The sequence below is a fragment of the Prinia subflava genome, chromosome 30, assembly GCF_021018805.1.
Source record: "Prinia subflava isolate CZ2003 ecotype Zambia chromosome 30, Cam_Psub_1.2, whole genome shotgun sequence".
Lineage (NCBI taxonomy): Eukaryota > Metazoa > Chordata > Aves > Passeriformes > Cisticolidae > Prinia > Prinia subflava.
In genome coordinates, this window is record NC_086276.1 from 1320162 (window position 1) to 1334844 (window position 14683).

General features: G+C 54.4%; 1 protein-coding gene across 2 annotated transcripts; it reads right to left on the reverse strand.

Annotated features, from left to right (window-relative positions):
* Nucleotides 1-8401: 8401 nt before the first annotated feature.
* LOC134562694 (serine/threonine-protein kinase pim-2-like) lies at nucleotides 8402-14443 on the reverse strand. Of its 2 annotated transcripts, XM_063420203.1 has the most exons (8): nucleotides 11137-14443; nucleotides 10969-11019; nucleotides 10398-10764; nucleotides 10008-10184; nucleotides 9600-9753; nucleotides 9200-9368; nucleotides 8664-8859; nucleotides 8402-8519 (listed from the first exon to the last, which is right to left on the reverse strand). In XM_063420203.1, the coding sequence occupies exons 1-5, from the start codon at nucleotides 12160-12162 to the stop codon at nucleotides 9647-9649; spliced, it is 1728 nt and encodes a 575-aa protein (XP_063276273.1). In that variant the 5' UTR covers nucleotides 12163-14443; the 3' UTR covers nucleotides 8402-8519; nucleotides 8664-8859; nucleotides 9200-9368; nucleotides 9600-9646. The 2 variants fall into 2 exon arrangements, with proteins under 2 accessions (XP_063276273.1, XP_063276272.1); XM_063420202.1 differs by lacking the exon at nucleotides 8664-8859.
* Between the last annotated feature and the right edge of the window lie 240 nt (nucleotides 14444-14683).

Consider the following 14683-nt stretch of genomic DNA (forward strand, 5'->3'; position numbering starts at 1 on the left):
AGATTCAGGATCACCCCTATATTTTCAAGTTTTTCTCTGCATCATCAGCCTGCCCAGACTCTGCTCGGTGTTTCACAAATGGACAAGACAATGGATCTTGTGCCAAGCTTCCTTTCAAACAGCAAAACCTGGGTCAGCATGAGAGAAAAGAAGGAAAAAGAAAGAAAATATTCACCAGTTGGAACAGAGCCAGTGTCCCACCATCTCCCCTGCACCAGTATTAATTTTGTACATTTAGAGACAAACCTGGCTCTAAAGCTGCCATCTCTCAGTCCCTGATGCTGTTTGCTGCCCCTCAGCCCTGACTGCCACTGATCTGCCTGCCTGCTGTGCATGTGGGGCTGGGGATGCTCAGCCTGCAAAGAGAGGGCCATGGGGAGGCCTCAGTGCAGCAGTGCAGGGCTGGAAGGGTCCCCCAGGAAAGATGGGCACAGAGTGTTCCACAGGGCCTGTGCAGAGAGGGCAAGGGGGGATGGCTTTCAAGGGCAGGAGCTGGACTGGAGTTGGGAGTGGAAGGTTCAGGAAGATGTTCTTTTGCACTGAGGCTGCTGAGGCACTGGGCCAGGCTGGGCACGCAGGCTGTGGATGCCCCATCCTTGGCAACAGCCAAGGCCAGGTGGGAACAGGGCTCTGAGCAACAGGGTGTGGGCAAGATTGCTCAGGCTGACACAAGATGATCTTCAGGCTCCCGCCCAAGCCCAAGAAAGCTCAGGGCTTCCATCATTCTCTGGTTGCCAGTGTCCACTTGAGAGCCAGCCTGGACTCGTGGCAGCTGGGATGTCACAGTGCATGTTCCAAGTGGAACTGGCAGCACCCAGCAAAGAGCACAACACAACCATTGGCCCTTGTGTCAGCCCAGCTTCACCCTGCTCCAAGAGCACTGCTGGCACCCTGCTTGTCCCTTGCACCCTGACAACCCCATCAGGCCTGAAAGCTTCCTTATTGCTTGGATTTTCCCATCCATTCGAGCAGGATGTTCATGTTTGCTCTGATGAAGGTACAGTGCTATTCCAGGGACATGCATATCCCTGGTCTTCCTGGGTGGACTGGAGCTGTGTGGGGATAGTGTGGGACAGGGACCCCACTCTAAGGTTTTTCTTCCTCTGCAGGTTTCATCAGTCCTGAAAGCTGCCTATTTTTGGGATTTGGCCATCCGTCTCTGCTGCTGGATGGTGATTTTTGTCCCAGTGGAGGTACGGTGCCATTCCAGGGAGGTGGACACCCCTGGATGTCTTGGCTGGGCTGGAGCTGTGTGAGGATGGTGTGGGACAGGGACCCCACTCTGAGCTTTTGCTACCTCTGCAGGCTGTCACAGATAGTGTGGAAGACATGGAAGTGGATTTAAAGATGGATAGAGAGGAAGAGATGGAAGTTGATGGAGAAGAGAGTGGAATGGAAGAGATGGAAGTGGATGTAGAGGAGGAAGGAGTGGAAGACATGGATGTAGATATAGAGTTTGATAGAGAGGAGAACACGGAGGTGGACAGGGATGAGAGCGGAGATGAAGAAATGGATGTGGATATGGTGGAAGAGACAGAGGAAGAAATGGAGGTGGATGTGGAAGAGGAGAGGGTAGAGGACATGGAGGTTGATGTGGAAGAGGAGATTGAAGATATGGAGATTGATGCAGAAGATGAGGAGGAGCCCATGGTGTTGGGATGAAGACCGTGCCAGCAGCAGAACAGGCATGTGCTCCCCACAGGCAGAGTGGGTCCCCTGCTGCCAGGCTGGGGCTGGGCTGGGTGCTCCCTGCTCAGGGACACGGTGCTCTGGGCACTGGATCCTGGTGGCCATCCCCGGCCTGTCCTGGGCTTGCTTGGGGCCACACAAGCCCCGTCCCAGCTGGGGCACAGCCCCCAGCCCCAGGCAGGCTCAGCTGTGGCAGCAGAGACCCGCTGTGCCAGCCTGTGCCAGCCTGGGAGCACCTGGAACAGCCCTGGTGCCTGACTTGCACTTGCTTTTCTTCCAGGTCTGAGAGACATCCAGGACACCCACCACCCTTCTGTATATACGTTTTGGAGTTTGTTGTTCTATTTAGGATATACATTTTTGACTTTGCTGTCTTTAGGATATACGTTTTAGGGTTTCTTTTTTATCTTTTGTAAATATGTTTCCTATGTTTTTGTAGATATGTTCACATGTAAATACGTTCTACAGATTGTTGCTGTTACAAATATTCTTACAATGAAAGCATGTTCGCTAGTTCATGTTTGTTACTGTTCTTCTGTAAATAAACAATCTCTGTTTTTCACAGCCCAGGTCTCTCTGCATTTGCTTTGGGCACAGGCAGCATTTCCAAAGTGGTGGTCTCCACTTGGTGCAGGTTGCCAGGGCTGGAGGTGCCTGGGGGAGCTGGCACAGCCAGCCCAGGAGTGGGGTCCCTGTGCACACAGGGCTCCCCCTGACAGAGGTCACGCTCTGCTTGTCCTTTCTCGGGACACCCTTGGGGTGTGCAGGGCCAAATCCCCGTGGGCCCTGTGCCATGGGATGCCAGGAGGGAGCAGGGCTGAGGCTGCCTGGTCCTGCAGAGCCTCAGCCATGGCTCTTCCCTGGGCAGCCCCAGGGCTCCCGAGGCTGCACTGGGCTGCGGGCAAGCCCTGCTCCTGGGCACCCTGAGGGGCTGCAGCCAGCCTGGAGGGAGCTGCAGCACAGGGGCCTCTGGCCTGCATGCACCAAGATTGCCTTTGCAAACCCCTCTGGCACCACACTCTGCCACAAGCACAACAAGAACTGATCCTCCCAGGGAAAGGCATGACCTTCACTGGCACCAATTTGTCCCTTGCACTTTCTGGCACAGCAAAGGTCAGCGCTTGTCATCCCTGTTCTGCACTCCCTGCCTGGGCACCCAAACATCTGAACCCTCCAGAACATCTTGAATTAGCACCAACCTGCAGGGAGCTCCGGGGGGAGAACCTACCCCCAACCACACAGAGAAATCCTTAACATTGGGAGCCTGGGACAGAGCTGAAACTCAAGTATTTTAATGGCAAGAGAGAGGCTTTGTATTGCTGAATTCATTCTCCAAGGATAACAATAATTAAAGCTTTCAGTCTCCTCACCTGCCACAGATGTGTATTGCTGAGGTTTGCTTCTGGTTTATGACGGATTTTTTATGAACCTGTTCAGAACTCTGGTGCTGTTCCTGCCTAAGGTGCAGAGATGATATTTCAGAGCCAGATGAGCTCAGCACTCAGCTTGTGAATCACACAGAATTTCCAGAGCCAGACATGCAGGCCATGCAAACTGATCCTTTTTCACCTCTGTGCAAAGATCATTCTTAGGACGGCACTGATGGAGCACACACCTCTCAGAGCTGTCCCTTCTATCCAGCTCTCCCAGTCACTTCACACACTTCACTCCAAGCACTTTCTGACAGAGCTCAGCAGCACATGGCATTTAATCCTGCTTTTTCTTCACCTTTTTCTGAGCTCTCTCCACACACGGTGTGTGGGCTCTGCAGCAGCATCAAGGTGTCACCTCCCTCACACTGAGGGTCACGTCACAACTTTTCACCAAAAGCAGCAAAGCAATGATTCCCACTGGCTCCCACACGGCTTTTGGGCACTTGGTGTGGCTGCAGCTCCAGCACCAGCCCTGGTGCACAGGAATTCCAGGAGGAGATCCACAGAAGGAATCAGCCATTGACAGAGAAAAACAGCAGTTTGCAAGGCCCCAATCCCCACACCACTGCAGACTGGGGGAACCCAGCCTCTGCATTTACATTTGGCCTCTGTGCCTCACTATTGCTCTCACTAAGGTCCCCCCAGTTTCCCTCATGCTCACATTTCCAAGATGATTCAAAGCAGCATTAGGGGCAGGGATAGATGATGGGAACTGTCCCAAGGCTGGACAAAATTTTTCTTCTCAGGCCTGACAAGTGCAGCCAAGGAGAGAGGAAAAGCCTGCCTGAAAGAGGTGTGCAATCAAAGCAGTAATGAAATTAAGGTCTAATGAGAGAAGCTGAAGAGTTTTTTAATGTATACATAAAGATACAGAGAAAAACATAGATTTAGATATAGATATAGTGTAACACGAGGCTGGTGGGTTGGAGAAAGACACACAACACAAGATCTTCTTGGGCTCAGACCAACAGCCACAATTTATTGTTCCAAGCTCCCTTTGATAGTGAGTTTGAATTTCCCAGCCTTGGGAAGCCTGCTGGTTGGGTATCTCTGCCCTGCCCAGATCTCTGGCCAGTGCTGTGTCTGCATCCAGGGCTTGGATGGGGTTGCCTGAGCTCTTTACTCCCCATGGCACTTCTAGAACAAGCCAGGCCAGCCCAATTGGGTCTGTTATGGTCACACTCATTATGTCCAGCTGTAAACCAGCTGGACCTTGCTACATCTCCTCCCTTGGTTTTGATTCAAATGCCAATTGTTTGCTGTTATCCCAGTTGCAAGGGCCCTTTTGCAGATGGGGTAACAGCAGGCAGCATGGGTTTAATTTGAAGGAGGTTTTGTCCAACTTCATCCTCCTCAGCCAGTGATGTGTCCCATGTAGCCCTGGAGTTGCAGCACTCACTGCCAGGAGCTGTCAGGCCAGATCACAATCTTCTAGGCTAGCATGGGACAGGTTAATTGCTTATGGGTACAAATTACAGCTTAACACTGAAACAAGAAAACATTCAACTTTGAAAACTGGGAGAAAAAACAATAAACAGAAAAACAGTTCTTAAACAGAAAAAAACACCTTGTAAACAGAACAACAGTTTGTAAACAAATAGAACCCTTCAATGAGCTGTCAATTGAAGAGTCCCAGATCCCCATGAGGTGGGTGAAGAAGCTGTTTCTGTCCCTGTTCCACACACGGCTCCACAGCGTCTGCTGAGGGCCCTCAGGAGAATGCTGCTTGTGCTCTTGGACAGGACCTAAGGCAGGACGGACACGTCTGGCAGGTACCCAAAGCCTTCCAGTGTCCTTGCAAAGCACTTGGCAGGGCTGTACTGTCAGCAAACACCATTCCAATTGCTCTTGAGTCACAGACACAAGATCATTCTTGAAGGAGCTCTAGCATTCAAACTGTAAACACCTGGGACAACATTTGATAATTGACTGTGCAATTAGTTCAAAGACAGTGGGTGTCATCTTTTTTGGTTGATGAGGTGGAAACATTCATTCTGGAATGTGCAAAGGATCAGGCCAGTGTGTATTCCACTGTCCAGTAATACCAGTAGGATGAAAATTAACAATGAGAATAAACACAGTGATACACACCTCTGGGCATGTCCTGTGGACTTGTCTGTTTGTGCTAGCTTGCTCTGCTGTTTGGAGAGCAGCTTTTGCCTCTGGGGTTAATTTTCTGGGGGAAGTTAATTCAGAGTCACCCTTTAGGAGGTCAACTAAAGGTGCTCATTGAGAGTTGGTCAGTCCTAGGTAAGGTCTGACCCAGCCGATGGTACCCAAGAGTTTTTGTGCATTGTTTAGAGTTAGAATTTTGGTTGAAAATGGAATTGTTTGTGGCTGTATAGTCTGGTCCATTATTTTGAGTCCCAACTATTTCCAGGCTGGTTGCTGCTGCACTTTCTCTGGTGCTACCTGCAGCCCAAATGTTTTTAATGCTTGCAGCAGGCTTGGCTGAATCAGGGAGAGTTCTTTTTTGGTTTGGGTTGCAATCAAAATGTCATCCATGTCATGGGAACAGTATGCCCCTGGGAATGGTTCTCTCACTGATGAGAGTACCTGAGCAGCACAGCCCTGACAGATTGTGGGGCTATTTCCCCTGTTCTGGGGAAGTACTTTCCATTGAGAACCTTGCACTGGTGCAGTGTTATTGACAGAAGGCAGGGTAAAGGCAAACTTTGGGGTGTCCTCTGGGTGCAATGGAAGAGTGAACAAAGAGTCCTTTAAGTGCACAGTCAGGATGTCCCAGGAGGCAGGAATCACTGCAGGAGATGGCAGACCAGGCTGCAACGTGCCCGTTCTCTCCATCACAGAATGGATTCTTCTCAGCTCATGGAGTAACCTCCACTATCCAGATTTCATTTTTATAACAAATACTGGGGTGTTCCAAGGGCTCATAGATGGGCTCTATGTGTCCTTGAACCAGTTGTTCCTGTACCAGGGTTCTTAGGGCATCTAGTTTCTCCTTTTTAAGGACCACTGTGGTCCCCACCCAGGCTGAGCAGTGAGCCATTTTAGAGCCAGGGTGGGACACTTTACACCCTCTAATGCAGTGGCCCCTGTCAAAAATCTGTTCCCACCTCAGCCCACTCCAGAGCCAGAGAACTCTGGGGAAGGGCTTCCCATCTGGGAATGTCAGATAGGATTGATTCCTCCTATTTAGATTGAAAAAGTGACATTTTGTGCTGATCCGGCCAAACAATGCCAATTTTGTTTGACCAGTGGGCAGGGTCAGCACCAAAGACACAGACACCCCCTGAAGGAATCAGTGTCATTTCCTACAGCTCAAAGCAGCAAAGGAGCACAAAAGGAGCAGCTCAGCAATGCCCCCAAGCGTCACTACCAAAGATTGCCCGCAGTGATGAAGAAAGATCCATCACCAGTTCCCCTCACACTTTCCCATCACCCACACCCACACATCAGCTGGGGGAAGCTGTCACAGCCAAGGACTGCAGAGCCACTCCCGGGCACTGGGAATTCCTGCAGGTGCCTCCAGCCACAGGTGAGGCTCCAGCCTGGCTGTGAGACGGCCCAGCTTTGATAGAGCTGAATAAACAAACTGATAGCACTTCTAGTGCAGGAACATCTGGTTTCATCCTCCTCTTGGATCCCTCCCAAAGCCTGGCCAGGGCCCAGGGAGGAACCAAGGGAGTTGCCTTTGACCATACAGCCCCAGACAAGGCCAGATGTCAGATTTCATGGCCTTGTCTGGCTTCTAAATACAGAAAGGTCAAGACCTGTTTCACTAAGGAGTGGATACATCTAGTACAATGCTAATGACCATGCATATTTTGTTAAGGAGCAGATACAAAGATACCCTTTGGTTGGAAGGTTCATCCAGAGGTCACCTTTGGCTCCGGGCCTGTTGTTCAGGCCTCACTCAGGCCTCTTGTCCAGGCCTTGCTCTTCAGGGTTTAAGTGCTGGGTTTGACAGTGCTGGCTTAACACTTGCACTTGATGAGCTCAGAGGTCTTTTCCAACAGAAAGGATTCTGTATTTCCATGATTTTATCTGCTGCATTCAGTCAGGTCCATGTTAGCAGCATTACTTTGGTCAAAAAGTTCCCTCTTGCTCAGCTCTTGTGGCCTAAGGCTTCAGCTCCTCCAGCTCCTCGTGCAAAGCTGCTCATGCTGAACGAGACGACTCCGAGAGAAGAACACAGTTCATGCAATTCCTTCTGGGACACTGAGAGGGGAGGGTGTGCAAACAGGAGCATTGTTTGCTGTGGCCTCCTCTCTGCCCTTCACGCCTTTCAGCGCTCACAAACAGCCCAGAGCTTTCTCCAAGAGTGCAATGGAGCAGCTGTTCCTGCTCCCAGCTCTGGCTCCTCCCAGGCTCTGACCTTGCCTGGTTTTGTCCCTCTTGCTGTGCCCTCTGTTCCCCTGGGCTCAGTGGCTGCTGCCCAGGACAGTGGAAGTGGCACAGATCCAGTGGTGGAGACCCTCCTTTCTCTGCCCTTGGAGCTGCCTGCTCACAGCAGCCTTTTCCCTCTGGAAGCTGCACATGGAGAGGGAGTCCTCACCTCTGTTCCTTGCACAAAGCCCAGGAGCCCAGGGCTGCAGAGCTGGGCCGGGCACAAGTGGGGCAGCACAGCAAACAGGGAGCTGCCAGTCCCTTCCAGCCCGGTGTGCTCAGAGTTTGGGCCTTGGAGCTGCGGGTGGGCAAAGGCAGCTGCTTCTGCTCCCTCTGTGTGTGCCCGTGTTGAGCAGTGCTGCTCCATCAGTCTGTGCCCAGCACCGGGGAAAAGGCTCAGCCCTGCAGGGCCAGGAGCTGCCGGGCTGTGCCTGAGCAGCTCAGCCAGCGGGAAGGGAGCTGCTCCACACGGGAACCAGCAGCAAAGGACACTCCTTTCTTAGGAAGGTTTTTCTATCAAAAAAAATAGAAAGAAAAAAAGAAGAAAGAAAAGAAAAAATGAGAACGATAAAAACAAATCCCGAATCTATAGTGAAAAATACTTAGTAACTTTGGATAAAGAGATAACTAATCTTTTTAAAATGAGATCTCAGTTATTTACTTTGTAAATGTGTTGATGGCATGGATCCATCCTACTGACCTCAGCAGCCCTTTAAAAAGATTTTGCAGTTTGTTTTCAGTATTGTTTTAAATTGTGGCAGAAGCAATAGGAAATTGCTGTGCCCCACCAGATCTAAGCAGGACTGGGAATCTAAATTTTGTCAAACCCCAAATCCTTTAGAAGATGACCTTCCTTCTCACCCAGTGAAGTAGCTGCACATTCCCTTGGAAGTTTTCAGAGATTTTTAAAGACACAAAGTCCCACTTACAGCTTTTTGCTCTGGTTTCGAGGTGCAGAAGGGAAATTAATTCTTCATCCATCAGCTCCAGACTGCACTGCCTTAGGAACACCATCCACTCGCCAGGTTTTGCTCAGTTGTGGCACTCCTAGAGGAGGAAGAAAGGGCAATTGCACAATTCCAGCCAAAAAGGAAGGAAGAGTGGGACAGACAAAACATCCTGTGAAGATCCAGGCGTTCAGCTGGGACTGTGGAGTGTTTGGGTTCTTGCCAATTGGATGTGGATCCCTACCTGCAATCTCTTGGCCAGCAGGAGAGTCTCACTCAGCTGCCAAAGCAGAAAGCTCAGGTGCTGTGCTCAGAAGGGGCTGGTGTGCTGCAAAGCTGTCAGAGCAATGTGAGGGCAGAGCGAGCCCAGCCGTGCCCAGGGCTGAGCCCAGCAGAGCCCTGGCAGAGCCCAGAGCAGCCTCAGCACCCGCAGAGCCCGGCTGCAAGGACAGAAACCAGAAACTGCCCGTCAGCTGAAGGCTCCTGTGCCTTGTCCCAGCCACCCGCAGTGCCCAGGCTGTGCTGGCCGTGCTCAGAGCTGGGCCCAAACCTCCCCATCACTGCTGCCCTTGGGGGCAGAGCAGGAGGGCAGCACATGTGCCCAGCCTGCAGCCAGCCATGCCACATCCAGCCCCTCAGCAGCTGCCCAGAGCCAAAAAGCAGCTGGACAGCCCAGGGAAGGATTTGTTGCCTCCGGCCCAGCAAAGGGAGGAACCTTTGGTGCCCAGCCAGGCCATGCCATGCCCAGATCTGGGAGCATCCCCCTGGCTGTGGACTCACCTGCAGATTGGGCATGAAGCGTGTCTCTGAAGAAGGTGCCAGAATCAAACTCCATCATCTTCAGCTGCTGCTGACCAGGTGGAGGAAGAGATTGTCATCCCTGAGGTTGTCCTTGGTGTCTCCAGCAGCAGCCCCACCTGACAGAGCTTCTCCAGGGGCTCCTCCTTCCCTGGGGGCCAGAGCAGGCTGTCACTGTTCTGCCCAGCGCCCCAGCCGTCAGTGAAGAAGGACAACCAAAACTAGGCTGGATGGTGGCCACCAGTGCTTGCTGGAGCAGGTCTCCAGCTAAGCTCCAGCACAGATGTTCCCATCTCAAGATCCCTGCTCAGAGCTACAGGCAGGACAAAAACAGTCTGCTCTTCTTTAGCACTGATTGCTATGAGATGTGTGGAATTGTTACCTGCCAGGATTTTGGATCCAATTGTGCACATGGACCTCTCCCATCTTCTAGGGCAGATGAACGCCCTGCAGCCAAGGATCATTGAAGAGGTCTTCTAAGGATGGCCTGTCCAAGGGTTGCATGGACAAACACCTCTTAATGACATCCTGGCACTCTGAAGAGACAAACCAGAATCTATCAGTCACTTGGAGAAGGATCCCGTCTACTTTGGCCCCCCATTCCCATGCCCAGGCCATGCTGGGTGTGCCCAGAGCTGTGCCTAAACTTCCCAATGCATTGTCTGTTTGGAGGAGAGCAGCAGAGCAGGACATGTGCCCCCTCCCCAGCAGCTGCCAGAGCAGGGTGCTCATGAGGCTGCTGCTGTCTCCCAGCACTGGTATTCCCCTGTGCCCAGAGATGAGGATCCACCTGGAGAGAGCCATCGTGGGAACAAGATGCGGCCCCAGATGATCTGCTGGCCCCTCCTGAACGGGTGCTTCCCCACGACCAGGTGGTACAGCAGGAGGCCCAGGGACCAGATTGTTGCTGCCTCGCCGTGGTAGCGCTGCTGGTGGATCCACTCTGGTGGGCTGTAGGACAGGGTTCCTGTGGAACACAGACACAGTTCATCAGGGGATGAACTCCTAGAGCCTGGCCACAGCATCCCTGGGCATGTGGGGGCTGGCCCCCTCCCACCCCCAGACAAAAGCAACTTGGCTCAAGACATCATGCTGTTGCCAGCAGCAAGAGGGGGAAGGCCCGGTGCTACAGCCAGGCTGGGCCAGGAGATGCCCAGGAACATCCCCTGAGGGGGCTCACCTGCAAATTGGGTGTAGGCTGTGTCTTGGAGGAAGGCGCCACAGCCAAAGTCGATGAGTTTGAGCTCTCTGGTGGCCAGGTCGAGCAGGATGTTCTCGGGCTTGATGTCCCTGTGCAGGACCCCGCAGCTGGTGCAGTGCCGCACGGCCTCCAGCACCTGGCGGAACAGCGCCCGCGCCTCCTCCTCCGGCAGGAACCTCCGCTCCGCCAGGAAAGCCGACAGGTCCTGGCACCGCTCCGGACGCTCCAGCACCAACAAGAAGCTGTCGGGGAGCTCAAGCCACTCCAGGAGCTGAATGACACCAGCACAGCCAGCGGACACCTTGTCCAGCAGCACGATCTCCAGGGGCGCACGGGAGCCGTTGGGCTGCGGGAGGAGCACGATGCCGTCAGTGGGGCTGAGGCCGTGCCGGGGCTCTGGGAGCCCTCAGCCAGCCCCGGCTGCTCTGGGCGCCCCGCTCAGCCCAGGCCCGCTCTCCCCGCAGGGCTCCCGGCGGCTCCCACCCTGCCGGGCCCCGGCTCCTCGCCGCCCGCCACGGCCCGGCTTCTGCCGCTGGCCCCGCTCACTCACCAGCTCGCCCCAGAGCCGGATGCGATCCCGCGGCACGCATTTGATGGCCACCTGCGAGCAAGGGACAGCAGCGGGCTGAGCTCACCGACCGCCCCGCTGCGGTCCGATCTTCTCCTCCTGCTCCGCCCTCCTCCTCCTCCTCCGCCCGCCCCCGGCCCCGCCGCTCACCGGGGCGCCGTCCGACACTCGTGTCCCCGAGTAGACGCTGCCGAATCCTCCGCGCCCCAGCAGCGAACCCAGCCGGTACCGGTCCTGCAGGGCCTCCTGCGCCTTCCCTGCGGGCGACACGCGGCCGTCAGCGCTCGGCCCGGGGCCAGACACGGCCCCCGAGCGCCCCCCGAGCGGCCCGGGCCGGGCATCCCCACCCGCGCCGGGCCCCGGCGGTTCGGGGCCGGCGGCTGCGCTGCCGAGCGGCGGAGCTCGGGCCGGGGAAGCCGCAGCGGAGGCGGCGGGAGCGGCCGCGCCGCGTGTGTCCTCCGCGGGGCCCGGGAGGAGGCGGCGCCGGGCTCGGGGCCGGCACCGGGGCCGAGGCCGTGCCCGGCCCAGGCGCAGCCAAAGGGTGGCGATGCCGCCCCAGCCCCAGGCACTGATCCCGGCCCAGCAGCGCCACCGCCAGCACGGCCAGAGCCGGACCCAGGCGAGACCGCGGGGGGACGCCCGGGGACAGGGACGGGGCAGCCCCACCCGGGGCCGGGGGCGGGCCGGGGGCATGTCCCGGCCCGGCAGGGGGAGAGGGAAAGGCCGGGACGGGGACACCGAGAGGGGCTGGGGAGACCGGGAAAGGGACACCAGGAGAGACTGCGGGACACGGAGAGAGAGTGCAGGACAGTGGGAGAGGGAGAGGGGGAACAGGAGGTGAGGAGGGTCGCAGAGTTCGGAGACTCCGCAAAGTCGCTGCCGCCGCCGCTGCCGCCGCTGCCGCCGCTGCCGCCGCTGCCGCCGCTGCCGCCGCTGCCGCCGCTGCCACCGAAGCCCCGGGGCCGTTTGTCCGCGTGTCCGTTCCACGGCCGAGCCCCGCGCGCCCCGGGGGCAGCCCCTGAGCCTGTCCAAACACGGGAACTTGGCCCTGTGCAGCCCAGACCCAGAGTCCTGACTCCTGCGCTGTGCCAGAGGAATCCCCTCGCTTGCTGTTCTGCATTGTCCCTGCTCAGGCTCACACACTGCCGGGGCACATTCCCTGCCTGCAGGATTCATGCCCGACCCAAGCACTACACTTATGTCTCCAGCACTGCTTGACAACAAAAACAGGGGAAGGCAAACTGTGTGTACAGCCCATGGTACTTTAGAGTGTCTAAAACTCACTAAGTCACCGATCTTCGAGCTGAGATCCCTTTGGAATTAATGGCATGGACAAGTAGTGCAACATGGAAAAGGGAAGCATAGAAAGAAATAGAGGAAAACTGCTTGGTTAGTTTCTTTCATTTTCATTTCACTTCTGGAAAGCTGTTTCAGTTTTCCAGCAATCTTCTCCACAGTCCCAGCTGCTCTTTCCAAGAACCTTTCATGGAGAATGAGGTCCAGCTTCTGTCACAAGATGTGCCACCAACTCCAGCTTCTCTTGGATTTCCATCCTGTGAGTGCAGCACGACTTTTCCAGCAAAGCAGGACAAATGTCTGGAGAATTTTACCATTTCTCTGTCCCTTTCCCTGTGGACTGGGCAGTTGTGCCATTGGTAAGGTTTCAAAGTTGCGGTTCTAAGCCAAGAAAACAGGAGGTGATAACCAGGCCTAGCTGGGGAATGCAAGGCTGAGTGAATTCAGAGAAAGAATCTCCCTGACACTGTGTGAGCTCCCCGGGCTGGGCTCAGCTTCCTGCTGGGACTCTGCACAGGGCTGAGCTGCAGCTGGGATCAGCAGCAGCTGCAAATACCTCTGGGCATTCCCATTTTCTGCTGCTCAGAGCAAGCAATGAAGCGAGTGAAGAAGTTGAGGTTTGTGTTCCTCCTGGTGGTTTTTTTTTTTCATTTTATTTGACACTCCAGAGGGCAATTTCTGTGATGGCCTCTGTAAGTTGCTTTGATTTCAGCAGCACCAGCAGCACCAGGGCTGTGTTGGAGCTCTGCAATTGTGGCCTGTGTGGCTTTAATTCCCCTCAACTCAGTGCCCAGGGACTTGGGAGCATTTCAATCTCTTCTTATCATGGTGCCTGCCACAAAACTCCTGTGAGTTCACTGTCACAAAAGCACAGTGGGTAGCAATGATGGAAAAAGGCAATTGCAGTTGAACTGCTCAAATTCAGTTGCAGCCAGAAGGGTGCAAGAGCAGACACCATCTCCAATTGGCAAGGCAAAGGCAAGAGCAGCCTGCTGCTGTCACCTGAGGGTGAGTCAAAGATGCTGCACAGAGCGCTGGAAGCCGAGCCTTTCTTTCTCTGGAGGCTGCTGAGGGCAGCCCAGGCGGGCCCTGGGCAGTCAGGGCTGTGTGTGGGTGATGGCTGCTGCAGTGCAGAGTCCAGCTGGAAAAGGCCCTTGGCAGGCGAGGCAGGAGCAGGCGGGAAGGGGCCGGCGCTGCTGCTGCTCCTGGCCGGGAGCCGCGGCTGGGCCGGGCCGGCGCCCGCTGCGCTGCGGCTGCTGCTGCTGCCAGAGCCGGGCGGGACTCGGGGACAGCGAATGGACACGGGGGGACAGCAAAGGCCTGCGGGGCTGCGGGGATGTTGGCGCTGGGGCCAGCGGCAGCACAGAGCTGCAGCCGCGATTAACCCCGAGGGGAGCGCTGGGGAAAGGCTCCATTTCAGCCTTTCTTGACTGGTGGCTGTGAAGGGAGCGAAATGAAAGGAGAACAAGCAGGGCCCGACCCCTTCTCCTTTGGGAGGAGCCGCGCGCCTGGGGCTGAGGGGCCGTGAGGGGCCGTGAGGGGATCTGAGGGAATGTGAGGTGTGAAAAAGGCATATTGTGTAGCTCTACGCAGATATTTACTGTATGTGATATGCTAGGTAGAAAAGTTATAATGTATTAACTTTTGAATGATATAGTGAATGTAGTTTTGTAATTAACATTAAGCTTTAGTAATTAAAACTGAAGCTAAGTGTGTGTGATATTCTTTTTAACTCAAGAAAGAGAGCAAATAATCAAGAATTCTTTGCACAGAGATAATGGTTGCAGAGACTTTAAATTTTCTAGTGAAGAATTTATGGCCTTTTCTTATCAACAAGAAAGGAAAACTCTACAAGGACCCACAGACTTACCGGCGCCTGGATTAATAGAAAACCTTTGTGACATGAACCAGCTGAGATTACATGTTTTAAATAAAATATGCATAGTCATGAGGACGATCCTCAAAAGAGAGGGATTTTTCCCTAGTTTTTTTGCCTTCCCTCCTAGCTAGTTTTTGTCTAGAAGGGAGGAGGCCTGGCCCAGGCTGCTGCCTTTGTTCTTATTGTCTCATAAATTGTCCTACTCTAAATTGTTTAACTTTTATTATTGTATTTGTATTACTATTTTTTTATAACTATTTTTTAATTTTTATTAAATTTCTAAAAATCCCCAAAGCGAGTGATTGGCATTTGTTACATGAGGGGATGTGAGGGGATGTGAGGGGATGTGAGGGGCTGTGAGAGGATGTGAGGGGATGTGAGGGGATGTGAGGGGCTGTGAGGGGATGTGAGGGGCTGTGAGGGGCTGTGAGGGGACGTGAGGGGATGTGAGGGGATGTGAGGGGCCGTGAGGGGATGTGAGAAGATGTGAGGGGATGTGAGGGGATGTGAGGGGCAATGTGG